Raw genomic sequence first — 14,034 nt, 5'->3', positions numbered from 1 at the left:
CACTGTTTAAAACTTTGCTTGCACAACATAGCGAAAACATACTAATTTCCATTGTTCTGAAAACAGGCAGAACTTCAGTGGTCTTTTGTTACATCCCTGAAATCACAGTTATACAAATTACCCCACGAATTTACGATAAACTTCTACTTGTCATATCGAAACTAGGCTGGTTTAGAACAAGACCTCCTATTAAAGTTCGGAAATGTCTGCGGCGTTGACAGTACACCCAGACTTGTCGAGCTCGCAGCATGAATTGTCACTGGGATCATTCGCCAGCTTCTCATCGATTCCCGGGCGAACTGGTCTACGAGTTCCTTCAACATCTTCTCGAACGACGGCGCAGTCTTCAGCACCACTTTCAACACCCTCGCCGCCCAATGCATCAGCTTTTCGACGAAAAGGGGACGACCCGGCCACCTCGCTATCTTCACGCCTGGATATGCTCAACGACGACGGGGACGAACCGATGGGAGGGGACGGCGATGTGCTGGACACCCCAAGTGCAGAGAAGAAGCGGTGGACCGACGCACCTGAGACACCAGGGGCTGTCTCTCGCTCGAAACGCTCGAAAGGAGAAGGGAAAGGGGCACCGCTGACTCTACGAGACCAGGAAAAGGTCCGTGCCCTTATGCTTCCACTTCAACTATGACCTACACATTCATACTCACTAACAACTACTTTGGCGACCCGCAGCACATCGACAACTTGAAGAAGGAGAACTTCAACATCAAGCTGCGGGTGCACTTTTTGGAGGAGCAGCTAGCGCGGCTGGCGCCAGACCAGATCGATGCCGCCCTGAAACAGAATATCAATCTCAAGATCGAAGTCCAGCAGCGCGGGATGGAGATCAAGAAGCTCAAGAAGCTTGTGTTGTCACTGGAGCATGAGCTTGAGCGCCTGCAGCGGAGTGGCGGTGGAGGATCGAACAGAGGCCGCGAGCGTGAGTTGGAGGAACGACTCGAGGAGCGGGAGCGGGAGCTACAGGAGTTGAGGCGGAAGACATCAGGACACGACGATTCAGTGCTTCGAGAGCTCGAGGCACGCAACGCGGAGCTTGAGGATGAGCTCGAGAACACGCGTGGACTACTGGAGGAGAATATGGATGAGATCGACAGACTGAAGGATGTCATCGAGCGGCGAGGGGATGATTCTGCGAACGAGAGTAGCGTCGGAGGAGAGAGCCGAAGAGAACGGATGAAGCGCAGAATCGAGGAGCTCGAGATGGATAACGACGATCTCCGAGCAAAATTGCAAGAACACGTCGATGCACTCGCACAACGGGAGGAGGAGAAAGAAGACCTGGCAGATGAGGTGGATGCGCTGAGGCTAGAACTGGAAGACGTGCAACGACGTAGAGAGGCAGAGTCTATCGAGCGTAGCGAAAGTAGGGCGCAGATCCTGGAGGAACGAGAGGAAAGGGAGGCTGTCGAGGACGATTTGAATGCCTTACGTGACAAGCTGGCGGCATTGATCATCGAGCTTCAGCAGAAGGAAGACGAGATCGACCTCAAGAATAAAGAAATTGAGGAGCTTGTTGGCGAGCATCAGCGTATAGTGGAGGTCGTTGAGGATGAATGGCGGGGGGAAGTTGAAGAAGCGAGGGGACAGGTAGAGGAACTACGAGATGTAAGTATCTTTTTCACACTCATAGGAACATGCCTGACATCAGTTCATAGGTCCTAGCGGAACGAGAGGCAGAGTCGAAAGACCTACGGGTGAATATCTCGGAACTGGAAGCTAATACCAATGATCTACACGCCAAATTCGAAACGGCACTTGCCCACTTAGAGCAAGAGTCTGATCAGAAGGATTCAGAGCTAGAGTCTTTGCAGGAAACCATTGACAAGCTCGGGGAGCAGATATACCAGCTGGAGGATGAAAATGATCGTATGAAGGAAGAGCACGAGCGGATACGTGAGGATGAGGCGGCGGAGCGGGAACGGCTGGAGGCACTGTCTGCTGCCTTGAAAGAGGTATAAACACGTCCTTTTCGCAGGTGATTTTCATATGCTGACAATAATTAACGAACAGAAAATTGCCAGTCTAAAAGAGGAACTCGCTCAGATGACAGAGAATTACGAGACGTGTAGCCAGGAGATTCACGCACATCGCACACGGCAGGAGGAACTGGCTCAGCATATCGAAGATCTCGTCGATGAAGTCCAGCGAGAACGTACCGCGCGCGAACGCGCCGAAGGTGATCTGGAAGCCGCAGACAAAGAGCACGACGCCGCGATGCGGCGCGAAAAACGCGTCCTCGAAGCCAAAGAATCCGCCTTGCAATCTGCTTTGAACGACCTCGCACGGACTCAGAGTCTACTTTCACAACGGGAGGCCGATCTGCAGGCTGTGCAGAGCGCGCTGCAGGCTCTCGAAGCGGAGAGCAAGCGCTTGGGCGAGACGCACACGACGACACGCTTCTCGCTGCAGCTCGAGACTGACCGACTCAAACGAGACCTTGAGCGGCTAGAGGATGAGCTGACGCGTGCACGAAAGGAACTCGATGACAGGGAGGCGAAGAACCGTGATCGGGACTCTGTCGTAGACCGTTTGCATGCAGAGAAACGCGATTTGGAGAGTCAGCTCGCCGCGCAGACCCAGGCGCGATTGAATCTATCCGAGAAGCTCGACGGGTCGATTGCAAACTTAAAGGCTTCCGAGGCAGAGATTGTTGGGTATAAAGCAAAGATTGCTGACCTCGAGCAACGGTTGAACAAGGACCAGCGGTCATTGTTGAACGCTGAGGTCCAGTATCGGGACCAACTCACCGAGAGGAATACTCTACTACTAACTATTTATCAATATCTTGATAAGATTCTGGGTGTTGACAAAACTCCTGTGAGTCGTTCCTGCCTTCTATGACCCGGGGAATACTAACATCATTTGTATCGTACAGAAAAAGGGAAACCAGGCTGAAACAAAACCATTCACCAACTTTGGTGTATTCCACGACAATCTCATTACCCGCCTGAAAGCCCTTAGCCAGATCCAGCTGGACTTCGACAAGCGATGCAAAGAAATTGAAGGCAAATTCAGCGATAAATTGAACGACATGCGCAAGCAGCTTGACCAGCGCTGGAAGCAGATCGACAAGTTCGAGAGTAGTCTCAAGACGTACGCTGAGACGAAGGCTGGCTGGAAGCGCAAGTTTGCGCAAAAGGAGGGTGAGCTTGAGGCTATCAAGGTATGATTTTCCAGTGTCCATTATTTCTGGGCAATGTATTCAGGTTTGTATGCATAGACAACCAACGCCGAGATGGCTTCGCAACTTGCGAGCATGAAGCGGCCAGGCGGCGGTGACGCAATGGAGTTGCGCTCACTAGCGACTCGGGCAGCCAACGCAGAGCGTAGGTTGAACAATGCGCAAAACCAACTCATCACGACCGAGGAGAAAATCGCTGCGATCAATCAAAAGAACGCGGCTGCCGACAGTAAATGGGAGGCTCGTGTGAAGGAATATGAGGCCAGATTGAAGGCAGCAGAAGAGCGAATTAAACGGGAGAGGCAAGGCGGGAAGGAACGTGTTGCAGAGTTGGAGGCTAGCGTCAGGTGCGTAACGGTTTTTTCTGTTGTTGCTCGTGGCGTCAGAACTGACTTGCTTCATATCCATCTGTTTAGTCGTCTACAAAGACAACTTGAACTGGCTCAGAAGAGGAATAGTCAACTCAATGGGGTCTTAGACAACAAGGACAACCGTGCATCAGGATCAGGGTCGTCCACTCCTTCTCGGTGATCTATGATTCCGGGACATTACTTGGCCAGTGTGTTCCCACTTTCCGTTCTAGAAACCATATTTCCATGCTGCTTCACCGTTTTCACTTTTTTTTTTGATTTATGAGCATTGATTCATCACTCCCAGCATGTGTTTGTCGTCTCATTGTATTTTTTTTCTTTTTGTAGAATTATAGGTTGTATTTTCATCATCCCACGAGTAATGTTTCGATTCACGTTAATGATATAAGATTCCACTGGCATATATTATAGGAGGAAGGCCCTAACACAGTAGACTTAACTGAAGTCCGAAGGTGGCTAAGCAACGAAAATATTGGGCGCATGGGTGGGAAACAAAGTTACTGCCCCAGAAATATGGATTCCTCGAGAAAATGGATGCGACCTTAGAACAGTGAAACAAAGCCAACCATCATGGAAAGAGGATGACTGATCCCACAAATAATGGGTGGCATGACACGCTACACTACATAACCCGAGCACAAGAGATGGAGAGGATAGTATGGGATCTCGCCCGGAACCTTTGGACGAACCCAATCACCTCGACAAGCTATTTAGTTAGGAGACGGCCAGCCGAACAACCAAACAAACGCTTCACAGTCACTTGTAAAAACATTTTAAAAAATTTTACTACAGACTGTTGGCGCTCGTATGTTTTCCTTTCACATATTTTTGTCGAATATAGTCCTCGGGGTTCCCCAATTTAGCAACCCCGAAGTGATTTAATGGCAACAATATATGTGGCTGTGTTGCGGCATCTCGGCAGGAAAATAACATTGAGGGATTCTACCGATTTGATAGCATTTGTGCAAAATTTAAAAGCAGTAGCATGTATACACACATTCTATATCCTTAAACACATTTTTGTTCTCCAATCTACCCTGGAATTGATGGTGAAAAAACTGAAAGAGTGAGCTCGGGTTTTGCCAGGCAGATAACATGATAGATAACATACAGGTGCATTGTCTCAATTGGTGACATGTCTGTTATGAAACCTTTTATTTCGTCCTATACACACTCATACTACAACAAAAGAATCATTTTACTATGTCATCCCAGTCTATCCAGTCTGTGCAAGTTAAAGGGACTGTAACTGAGCCCCAGATTCATGTTCGCCCGTACAGCAATTCAGACTTCGAGGAAACTAGACAAATATTTCTGAATATTCTGGTTGGGGGTACGTCGATAAATGTCCCTAAAACTCCACAAATGCATTCAACCAAAGAAATAATACATCATAGATGAATCCCCTTTTACTCTGGCTATGCGAAAGCAATACACAACACCGATATCTCTGGCCTCTTACTTGATAATTATCTTTGGTCTTGCGTTGCTAATTCTAACGCATGGCCTAGTTCGGAGCGCAGGCATTGTGCTACCAATATTGGGAACCTCGATATTCTGCTACTCTCGCTTCTCGCTGCGCTCCGCCTTTGACCGTCATATCGAGAAAAGCCTCACGGGGGACTTGGCGGACATCGGGAAGCACTATTGTAAGCTTGATGTCGTCGACGAGAAAGCGGACGGTGAAGGCGTTCCTTCTCGCAATTGGAGAAGTGGTTTTTGGGTAGCTGAGGTTGTCGAAGACGCGAAGCGCCCTGTGATAGTTGGATGTGTTGGATTAGGCAAGTCATGTCTGAATTATTGGTGTACCAACCCTGATGTTCATCTTCACATAGACGCTTACAGCAGCGAAGACGAAACAAGCGCTGAGCTTCGGCGTCTAGTTATTTCTCCCCGCTATCGCCATAAAGGCATCGGACGGAAACTGATACAAACGGTCGTGCATTTTGCGCGGGAGCACCAAATTGAGACCATCTACCTCACAACCTCGTCGTACCAGCAACCTGCGATCAATCTCTACAAGAAGCTTGGGTTCCATTTGGAAGGGAAGAGAGAAATGACCATTCAAATGCAAAAGTGGAAAATTTACGCATTCAGATTGAATGTAAATGGTTATTCATTATGATATTTTATTTATTCTTGTAATATTTTGTTGTGAGTTCGCTTTATGCTTTCAAGGATCCAGCACTTAAAACCAAGTTAAAACCGAAGTCAAGTCTTTACGCCGCACTGATCCGCTCACGGCTACGGCGTCGGAGCTTTCAAGTTCCCATACACTGCAGCCGAGAAACCATGACAGAACCTAAATCAACAAATATACCCATGTCAATGTTCGAATGGCGACAACACCAATCACAGAGTTGTCTGATGATACGTGGGTTTACCACCTCTAGGGCGCTGTGCTTTGGAGCTTTCAGACCTTGTTCTTTTCCAGCATTTCCTTACCCTTCCAGCTTCAGATCCTGTTGACGTCGCAGTTCAATAGCCGTTTCATTCTGCTGCATTGAATACCCTTTATCGTGACTAGTATTTCATCGCTGGCGATGTCTGATGTTCCACCACTGACCCCCGCCGAGCTTGGGAGACTGTGAGTGGTTTATTGGCTACCTGCATTCAATTCTACGTGGCTTATCACCTCTCAGTGCAGGCCCATTGGTATGTCTGCGTAAATTGAAGGTTAATCCAACCATCTCTCACCGATGATCGACTAGCTTATCGGCTATATCCTGAATTGGGGCCTGTTCGGTGTCCTGTCGATGCAAGTCTGTGAGTTCTTTCGGCCCTTCAGCGTTCCAGCCGGGTAGTCCAGAAAAGACTTCTTATTCTAACTATCCACTTTTATCCCACTGGCTTCTATTTCTTTCTACAGATGTATATTATTTGGCTTTCCCCAAAGACAGTGTAACGCACAAGACACTCGTTTATGGCGCATTCCTGTTGGAGGCTGCACAGACGTTTTTATTCACAAGCAGTGCCTTCAAAACGTTTGCTACAGGGTTCGGGAATCCCGCAGTCTTAGATGAAGTTGACACACTATGGTTCTCTGTTCCCATCATGAGTGGACTAGGTACGTCGTTGTGTGTTTGCAGATCTTGGTGTGCCGTCAATGATATGTCGTCCTCCAGTTGCTTTCATCGCGCAGGTGTTCTACGCGTATCGTATTACTGTGTATTCTCGAACTATGTATTTGGCAGGGCTGATCATGCTGGTAGGAGTTACGTCGGTTTTGGTGGATTCTATTACTTATCCCTACGTGTCAGCTATCGCTTCTTCAGCTTGGGGGATCTATTGCAAATGGAGTTGACACTAAGAAAGCTGTTTTCTTTAGCCATTTTTTGAAGAGGGACTCGTATATCACAGCAGGAGTGAGTCTGCGAGGACCGTTTTAGAACATAGTTGACCTTTTTTTCTCTTAGATCTGGGAAGGAGGAAGTGCGGCTTGTAACGTTGTAATTGCCATCGGCATGACTTATTATGTACGAATATTTTCAGTCGTAATCCCCAAATATTTCATCCGCTCATTTCACTTTGCCTATCGAAAGCTATGGAAGCAAGACAGTGTCACTAAGAAAACCAGCGCGCTCCTCACCAAAATCATCCGAATGACTGTCGAAACAGGGACAATATCAGGTATAACTTTATGCAGTAGCACGCTGTTCACCAATGCTCATGACCACCACCAGCTATCCTAGCCATTATCACACTAATCCTCACATTCCTCCCTGGGCGGCCGACGTACTACCAAGCGAGCATCAGCGTTCTGGGCAAGATATACGCCAACTCGATGATGGTCGCTTTCAACAGCCGGATCGTAATAGGCTCAGCCAACGCGACGTCCACCGCGCACGAGGTGCATATCCCCATCCCGCTATCCCAGACGACGAGAACGCGGGAGATAGCTGTGGATATAGAGATTACCCGAGATTCGACGGCGCATGATGTGTTGGATTCCCGCGTGGGAGATGGCTCGCCTGCTCGCTCGAGGTTTTCCAGAGGGGTGGCGGAGGTGCGTTCCTTTGCTGGGGTTGTACGGTTGAAAATTGCTAACCGCTAGTATAGGAGAAAGAATTCAAAGGGCGAGGGGATGATATAGATGAAGAAGCATTGACTCCATTCCCTAGCGCTTCGAAGTGATCATCTAAGTTCATTAGTTATGTGTCGGACGCTATATTGTAAACTTGTAATTCTGTGTATTCATACCTAGTTTCGCAGCTTTGTAAATTATCTATGTGAGGTTAGAAATTTATGATTATATTCTTAAAACGAATGTGGAAATGTGCTGTGTTATGACAGTGTGTACTAGGGATAAAATGAGTGTGGATGTCATAATAAATTTGTGTCGTGAGTTTTCGTGCAAAGTAAAAGAACAAAAGACGAGCATCGGCTCAGTCCACGGATATGCATTCCGCCAGCAGAGAACGTCTCCCCAGCTGTCTATCCACCTTTGATCGCGAACGACTCGAGGTGTGGCGCATAAGCAAGGTAGCCACCAGCTGTTGATACGAGACAATGGAATGGTGTGTAGAAGGGTATAAATGTGGATGCAGAAAGGTATCGCTGCTGCTGGAGTCCGTGTCTACAATCATCGCGCCGTCAAAGCACGACGGATGATGGCCATCGTGAATGCCCTCTCGAGCGATGTCTTCGACATTGACAATCATATGGTGCACGTCGGCTCCGTGGAGCAAAAGGAAATTTTTTAAATGCTGAGCGAGAATCGCGTCTTGTACATCAAAACACGACCGGGATACTAGGTTTCGCGTACATGAGGTCGCTGAAGATACTGATAAGCAATGAAAGGGGTTAATGTAAAAGCGGTGTTTATCACCTTTTTCCTCAGACAATGTCGCTGATTGCCTAGGCCCGTATTGATGGTATCTGATCTCCAGACCGTATACCAAAGTTCTGTACAGGCAAAGACACGTCCTCATCTCAGCTATTGATGTCCGCCTGCGGTACCATTTGGTGCTTTGGCATGCCAGCAAAGAAAATGTCGGTGACGATGATGACGACGTTGATTCTGTGGCAGACGAGGAAGGTGGCACCGAATATACCTCAGATTCGGACGCAGCACAAGAAATAGAAGATGAAATTGATGGAAATGGAACTAGCTCGCTTTGCGGTTCAGGATCATGTGATGAAGAAGTTACAAGGGGAAAGGTGATGGAAAGCGACGCAGTCGGAGGGGAGATGGAAAGTGGAGCAATTGACCGTGGTGATGTAGCTGATGTTGAACTATTACGAATGTGGAGTGAGGCAGTGCGACGGGGTCGACTTCTAGTTGATGTCGAAAGGGCCGATGTGCGTGTTCGTTTGCGTGGGGGATCCTGGTCCTGAGGAGACCCATCCTCGTTGGTTTCCACATTACAAGTGCCTTCTGCAACAGACGATCTTGGCGACGTATTCCGAAGACGAGAATGTGGCCTCTTCGGAAACGGAATAGTACACCGATTGTCCGTCGACTGGACGGACACCACCAGAATACTGGACGAGTCTGTTTGCATTTCAACTGATTGCGATGAGCTATCCGACGATGCGCTACCGGACGCAGAGATATTGGCGAGAGACAGTGAACAAGTAGGTGTGGATCGCTGCGCAGAGAGTTCGAGTAGGAAATTAGGGGAGCGTAGAGACACAGGGGCCTGGTGGTAGCGCATCGCAGGTTATCAGTTGGAAAAACACAGGTCACAGATTCAATCCCGTAGGTTGAGGTCGATTCTGGGCACCAAGTAAGCACGAGAGCGTCCAAAAATCGAGAACGGGAAAATTGGTGAGATAGTAGGCGAAACGGCGCTATCTAGCCCACTCTTTATAAAAATCTAGAATTGGGTTCGAGTTCAATTTGGCTTGTTGTTAATTTGTGCCTGGTGATCGCGTCGTTGTTGCAACAAACAAACACCCTTCGGCCCGCTCAACTCAATGGCCGGAAACGCGTCGATAAAGGGTCGACGCGTCAGTCACATGAGAGAACGCCACATTTCCGTTGGTTTCTTGACCAGTAAGAGGTCGATTTTTGTTAGGAACGTTCATGGAAGGTCCTTAGGGCTTGCTAACAAGGCCGTTTGAAAGCTTTCAATAATTTACAAGTTTGGAGTTTTCTTTGTAATGGCTCACTGTTATGGTGTATTAAAATGGCTTTGTATTTTGGGCTCCTTGTATTACATGCCTTTGTTTTTGATACTGTGGGGCTGCGGGGAACAGGGAGCGCAAAAGTATGATCGAAATTTTGACAGCAGGAACTGACGAAATTATTCCTAACCTTGTCGGGATTAGGGAAATTTTAGAATTTGACGTTGAACACCTCCGTGATGGCACATGTACCACTATACTGGTACTGCGTCATTTGGCTCTAGCAGACAAACGAAAAGCTTGCAAGTTGCAAAGGCATTATTGTTTCTGTGCAGAGCTAGGAATAAATGATCACCTGTAGACATTGGACAAAGTTAGAAAGAGTTAGAAAGAGCAGAGTTCCTTCTATCTTGCAAATTGCATCTCGTTTCAAGTTCCGAAGCAAGGAGAGTTTGTGTTAGTGCTGCCGCCACAGCGCAGCCACTGTGCAGTGACTGTGACTGCACTGTGATTTTTCACACTCCGACACACTGCACAGCGTACCACAGTCACTGTGAAGACTGTGCACAGTGTGCCGTAAATTTATGTTATTTCGTCAAGCCATGGTTGCGAGGACATTTATGCAATTCCCGCCCTTTCTGTTCAACATTATGCCTTAGTATGACCTTAGAATGAAGGAATATTACAATTGGAAACATACATTCTCTTCTAGATTACTTTTTAAGTGACCTACACAAGCTTGATACAAGCTTAAATAGATTTTTTTCCCTCAACAATGTGCAATTTCGATAAAACTTCCTGCAATTGGAAAGAAACATCTCAATCTGGGTGGCGAGAATGTAATATTATACTTAAACTGAATAAAAACATGTAGCGATGTGTCTACGCTTTCACAATGAGACCTGAGAGTGTTGCTTAGGTGTTACGAAACGCGGTTTTATTTATGTGCAAACACTGGTTTTCGTATCTGATCTTATCTGCAGAGTGTATCTAATCTTATCACCCTTTCTACCAGAATCTCATGATCTTGTCGGATCCATTGCATGATAACAGTTTTTCTCCTACATTTATGGGTCGTTCACCGTCTAACAAGGGTACATGATGTTCAGAAATAAATTCTGAATTGTAGGTAACAAAATATCAGACAATAGTATCGGACATATCCATCTTCTGTAACAAGCGCTAGGTATGTGGGCGAGGAACTGCGTGATTATGTGTGACGTCATTGGACACTTCACAGCACTTCACAGCACACTGTGATAACTGTGAAGCGTGTCACACTGCTAAAAATACGCTGCACTGTCACTGCACTGCACTGTGGCGGCAGCACTAGTTTGTGTGACTTCGGAAATATATAGTTGCATTATTCATTAAAGCGGATCTCAAAGCCGATCGAACTGGCGCTTAAATCTGAGAATTGAGCCTAACTTCATTCGAAAAATAAATAATATACAAAATCACTTTACAATGTTTACATGCTAAGTTCTTCCCTTGTTTCAACCTCGAACTAAAGACGAATGGACAACCTTTCAGATGAACGTGTTAGAAGCCACCGGAGCAATATCGTACATTAATCGAAGGCATACCTCAATCTCCTTTGCAAAGGTACTTGCAATGACCGCTCTCTTTACCTTCATGGCGGCACTAACCAGCCCAGTCTCGGGCGTCCATTCGTCGGGAGTCAACACCACTCCACATAGAACTTCTGACCCTTTCAATCCGTTCTTTGCACCAACTTCGTTACAGGCTTTCAAGACGATGTGTTGGACATAAGGATCTTGGCACAGAGTGGGAAGGTCCGCGCCCTTGAGACGGTCTAATGCAGGATCATGAGATAGCGAGAGTGCATGTCGGAGGTTAACTTCGTGGGGGAATAGTACAGCTACAGGGTGCGTGGCTCCTGGAATGACGTGTACGCAGATATTGGAGACGTAGTCGCAGGATTTGTATAACGATTCTAATTTCTCTAGGGCGATGTACTATATTGCCGATGTAAGCAAAATTTATAAAAATTTTGTCTGTGTTATAGGAACTAACCTCTCCATTTGGCATCTTGACGAGATTTTTTATTCTACGAAGGGCCATCAAGTGAGTGCCGAAAGATGTGGGGGATGGGCAACTTACCTGTCTATCAAGCTCAAAGTCCCATCCTCATTCCAGGTCCCTACATCACCTGTCCTAAACCAACCGTCTGGCGCCCAAATACTCTCGTCGGCATCAAGGTCGGGGCGTTTATAATAACTCTTGAAAACAGAAGGACCGCGGATGCAGACCTCTCCTTGAGGCGGTGAATTTGTGGAGAAATATCCCAGGTGAGGAACATCGAGAAGTTTAATTTCAATTGAAGGCACGGGGAGACCAACTGTGCCAAACTGGATGCACTCGGGTGGGAGAAGCGTGCACATTCCACAAGACTCCGTCATCCCATAGCCTAAGAAAGATGTATTATGTTCTAACCTTCTAACAAGGATGGTACGTACCTTGCATCATGGGCATTATCGCAACACTCAAGAATTCTTGAGTTTCTTTACTTATTGCTGCGCCCCCGTTCATTGCAAACTTCAACTTGCCTCCAGTAGCCTCCCTGACTTTGCTCAACACAATTCGCTCACCTAGTCCAGAAAGTACTGGTGTACCCCTCCTCCTCGAGTTCAGAGCACCGTAGAACAGCGCCTTTTTAAGCGCACCACCATCGTTCAACTTTCCTATCACACCCTTTCTGATCGTCTCCCAAACACTAGGCACCCCAAACATAATCTGCGGCTTCAGCGCTATCAAATCTCCCCTACATCCTTTCACGCCTGCATCCGTCAGCGTCTTCGGTCTCGCATACCCGCTCGTCACGCCAACAAACATCGCACACAGCTCAACGATATACTCCAGGACGTGCGCGAGCGGCAGGTATGCGAGGTAGATGTCTCCCGCGGGGACATGGGGCCCGAAGACGATCGTGACGGAGCTGATGGACGCGACTAGGTTGGCGTGCGTAATGCATACACCCTTTGGAGGTCCCGTCGAGCCGCTGGTGTACATGATGCACGCGAGCGTCGATGGTGACGGCTTGCGCTCCTCGAGGACCGTGATGAGTTGTTGATCGGTGCTGTGCCCCAGATCGCGCAGCTCGTCGAGATGCATTAGTTTGATGTCGGGCCGCGCGGTTTGCAGTTGAGCTAGGACCGCAACGCTGGCTGTTCCATCATACAGTACCACTTCTAGTTTCGGGGTGTTGGGGATAACGCGGGCAAGAGTTGGTAGGAGGTCAGCATTGGTGAATATCGCAACACAGTCCGGCTCGTTCAATGAGTGGGTCAAACCATCCACACCCAAAGTGTCATAGGCCGTCGCTATAGCCGTCGAAATAGCAGCACACGCATGAGAAACAAGCTGCCAATTTACACTGCCATCATGATATCGGGTTCGGATGTCAAGGTATAGCGATCAATGCGACGTACCTCGTCTGCGAGTACACATTGACCACGTCGTCCTTTGTGATCCCAAGCCTCAGCAGCCCATTGCGCACCTCGCTCACCGACTCTGCAAACTGAATAAAATTCATGAACTTGTAGTCGCTCAGCTCGAGCAGCTTCCATGTTTTCTGCTGCTTGACCTCCTCGCCGTCGACGACGCTAACGACCTCGCGGATCTCTTCGTGTACCTTGATCGTATCGCGCCATCCCACAGCGTTGTATTTCGTGCCGAACGTACGAGCAGCGTACGCTACCACGTCAGGGATGGTGGAAACAGATGGATGGGGGCGCTCGAGTAGCTGTGTAGAGGTAACAGCGAGCCGGCGGACTGCGCCCTCTCCATTCCCGGGCGCGGGGCTTGTAACTTCCACTGATCCTCGTCCAAAGTGGTCTGCAGGCCGCAGAGCAAGTCCAGAAGTCAACAAATAAAGTGAATTCGAGGACATCCTTTGGTTCTGGGCGTTAGCAAGGCTTTGTCGTCGAAAGTCAAAAGGCGACAAAACTAGATAGTTTTCATTTTATGCCCCATTTCTTGATGTTTCCCTCGCATATAGCAAGTACTCTGGTCTAATTCTGACAGGCTGCTGCGTGGGATGCAAGATGACAATCAAGGTATCGTTGTAGATCGTTGTGCATGGCCCAATATCAACCGATATACCGCATGATGTTGATTTTCCGTTTTAAGGCTGGCAAAATCTGGTTCCATATATCCTAGCGTGGATTAAAAGTTGGGCGTCGTAGTGGTTGAGATGATCATTGAAGTTTGAGCTCGAAATTGTGCCTCGGGAGATCAGGGAGAAAAAAATATATTTCACGATTCGGTTAAGCGTATGCCGGCTTCCGAGGTCATGGATTCCTCCCAATTCTATGTGCCTTATCGTCCCGTTAGACAGAAAGCCGTCATTCTGTTTGTCTCGATTACTGG

At 47.9% G+C, this 14,034-nt stretch overlaps 4 protein-coding genes across 4 annotated transcripts; 3 read left to right on the top strand and 1 right to left on the bottom strand.

The window, feature by feature from the left end:
* Positions 1-202: 202 nt before the first annotated feature.
* JR316_0002949 (Spindle pole body protein pcp1) lies at positions 203-3,733 on the top strand (the record flags this gene model as incomplete). The annotated part of the gene is made up of 7 exons (XM_047888732.1): positions 203-616; positions 694-1,626; positions 1,677-1,973; positions 2,032-2,838; positions 2,897-3,184; positions 3,242-3,549; positions 3,619-3,733. 7 exons carry the CDS (start codon positions 203-205, stop codon positions 3,731-3,733), a joined length of 3,162 nt encoding a protein of 1,053 aa, XP_047751106.1.
* Positions 3,734-4,993: 1,260 nt separating this feature from the next.
* Positions 4,994-5,698, top strand: JR316_0002948 (putative N-acetyltransferase camello; the record flags this gene model as incomplete). The annotated part of the gene is made up of 2 exons (XM_047888731.1): positions 4,994-5,363; positions 5,409-5,698. 2 exons carry the CDS (start codon positions 4,994-4,996, stop codon positions 5,696-5,698), a joined length of 660 nt encoding a protein of 219 aa, XP_047751105.1.
* A 418-nt stretch (positions 5,699-6,116) lies between these two features.
* Positions 6,117-8,910, top strand: JR316_0002947 (uncharacterized protein; the record flags this gene model as incomplete). Its single annotated transcript, XM_047888730.1, has 10 exons — positions 6,117-6,160; positions 6,216-6,228; positions 6,285-6,339; positions 6,443-6,640; positions 6,699-6,781; positions 6,834-6,938; positions 6,990-7,203; positions 7,257-7,579; positions 7,633-7,703; positions 8,463-8,910. 10 exons carry the CDS (start codon positions 6,117-6,119, stop codon positions 8,908-8,910), a joined length of 1,554 nt encoding a protein of 517 aa, XP_047751104.1.
* Positions 8,911-11,005: 2,095 nt separating this feature from the next.
* Positions 11,006-13,555, bottom strand: JR316_0002946 (Long-chain-fatty-acid--CoA ligase 2; the record flags this gene model as incomplete). The annotated part of the gene is made up of 6 exons (XM_047888729.1): positions 11,006-11,065; positions 11,229-11,621; positions 11,680-11,713; positions 11,767-12,073; positions 12,123-13,039; positions 13,095-13,555. 6 exons carry the CDS (start codon positions 13,553-13,555, stop codon positions 11,006-11,008), a joined length of 2,172 nt encoding a protein of 723 aa, XP_047751103.1.
* Positions 13,556-14,034: the final 479 nt, after the last annotated feature.

The sequence above is a fragment of the Psilocybe cubensis genome, chromosome 3 (genome assembly GCF_017499595.1).
Source record: "Psilocybe cubensis strain MGC-MH-2018 chromosome 3, whole genome shotgun sequence".
Lineage (NCBI taxonomy): Eukaryota > Fungi > Basidiomycota > Agaricomycetes > Agaricales > Agrocybaceae > Psilocybe > Psilocybe cubensis.
This window is presented reverse-complemented; position numbering and strand designations above follow the sequence as displayed.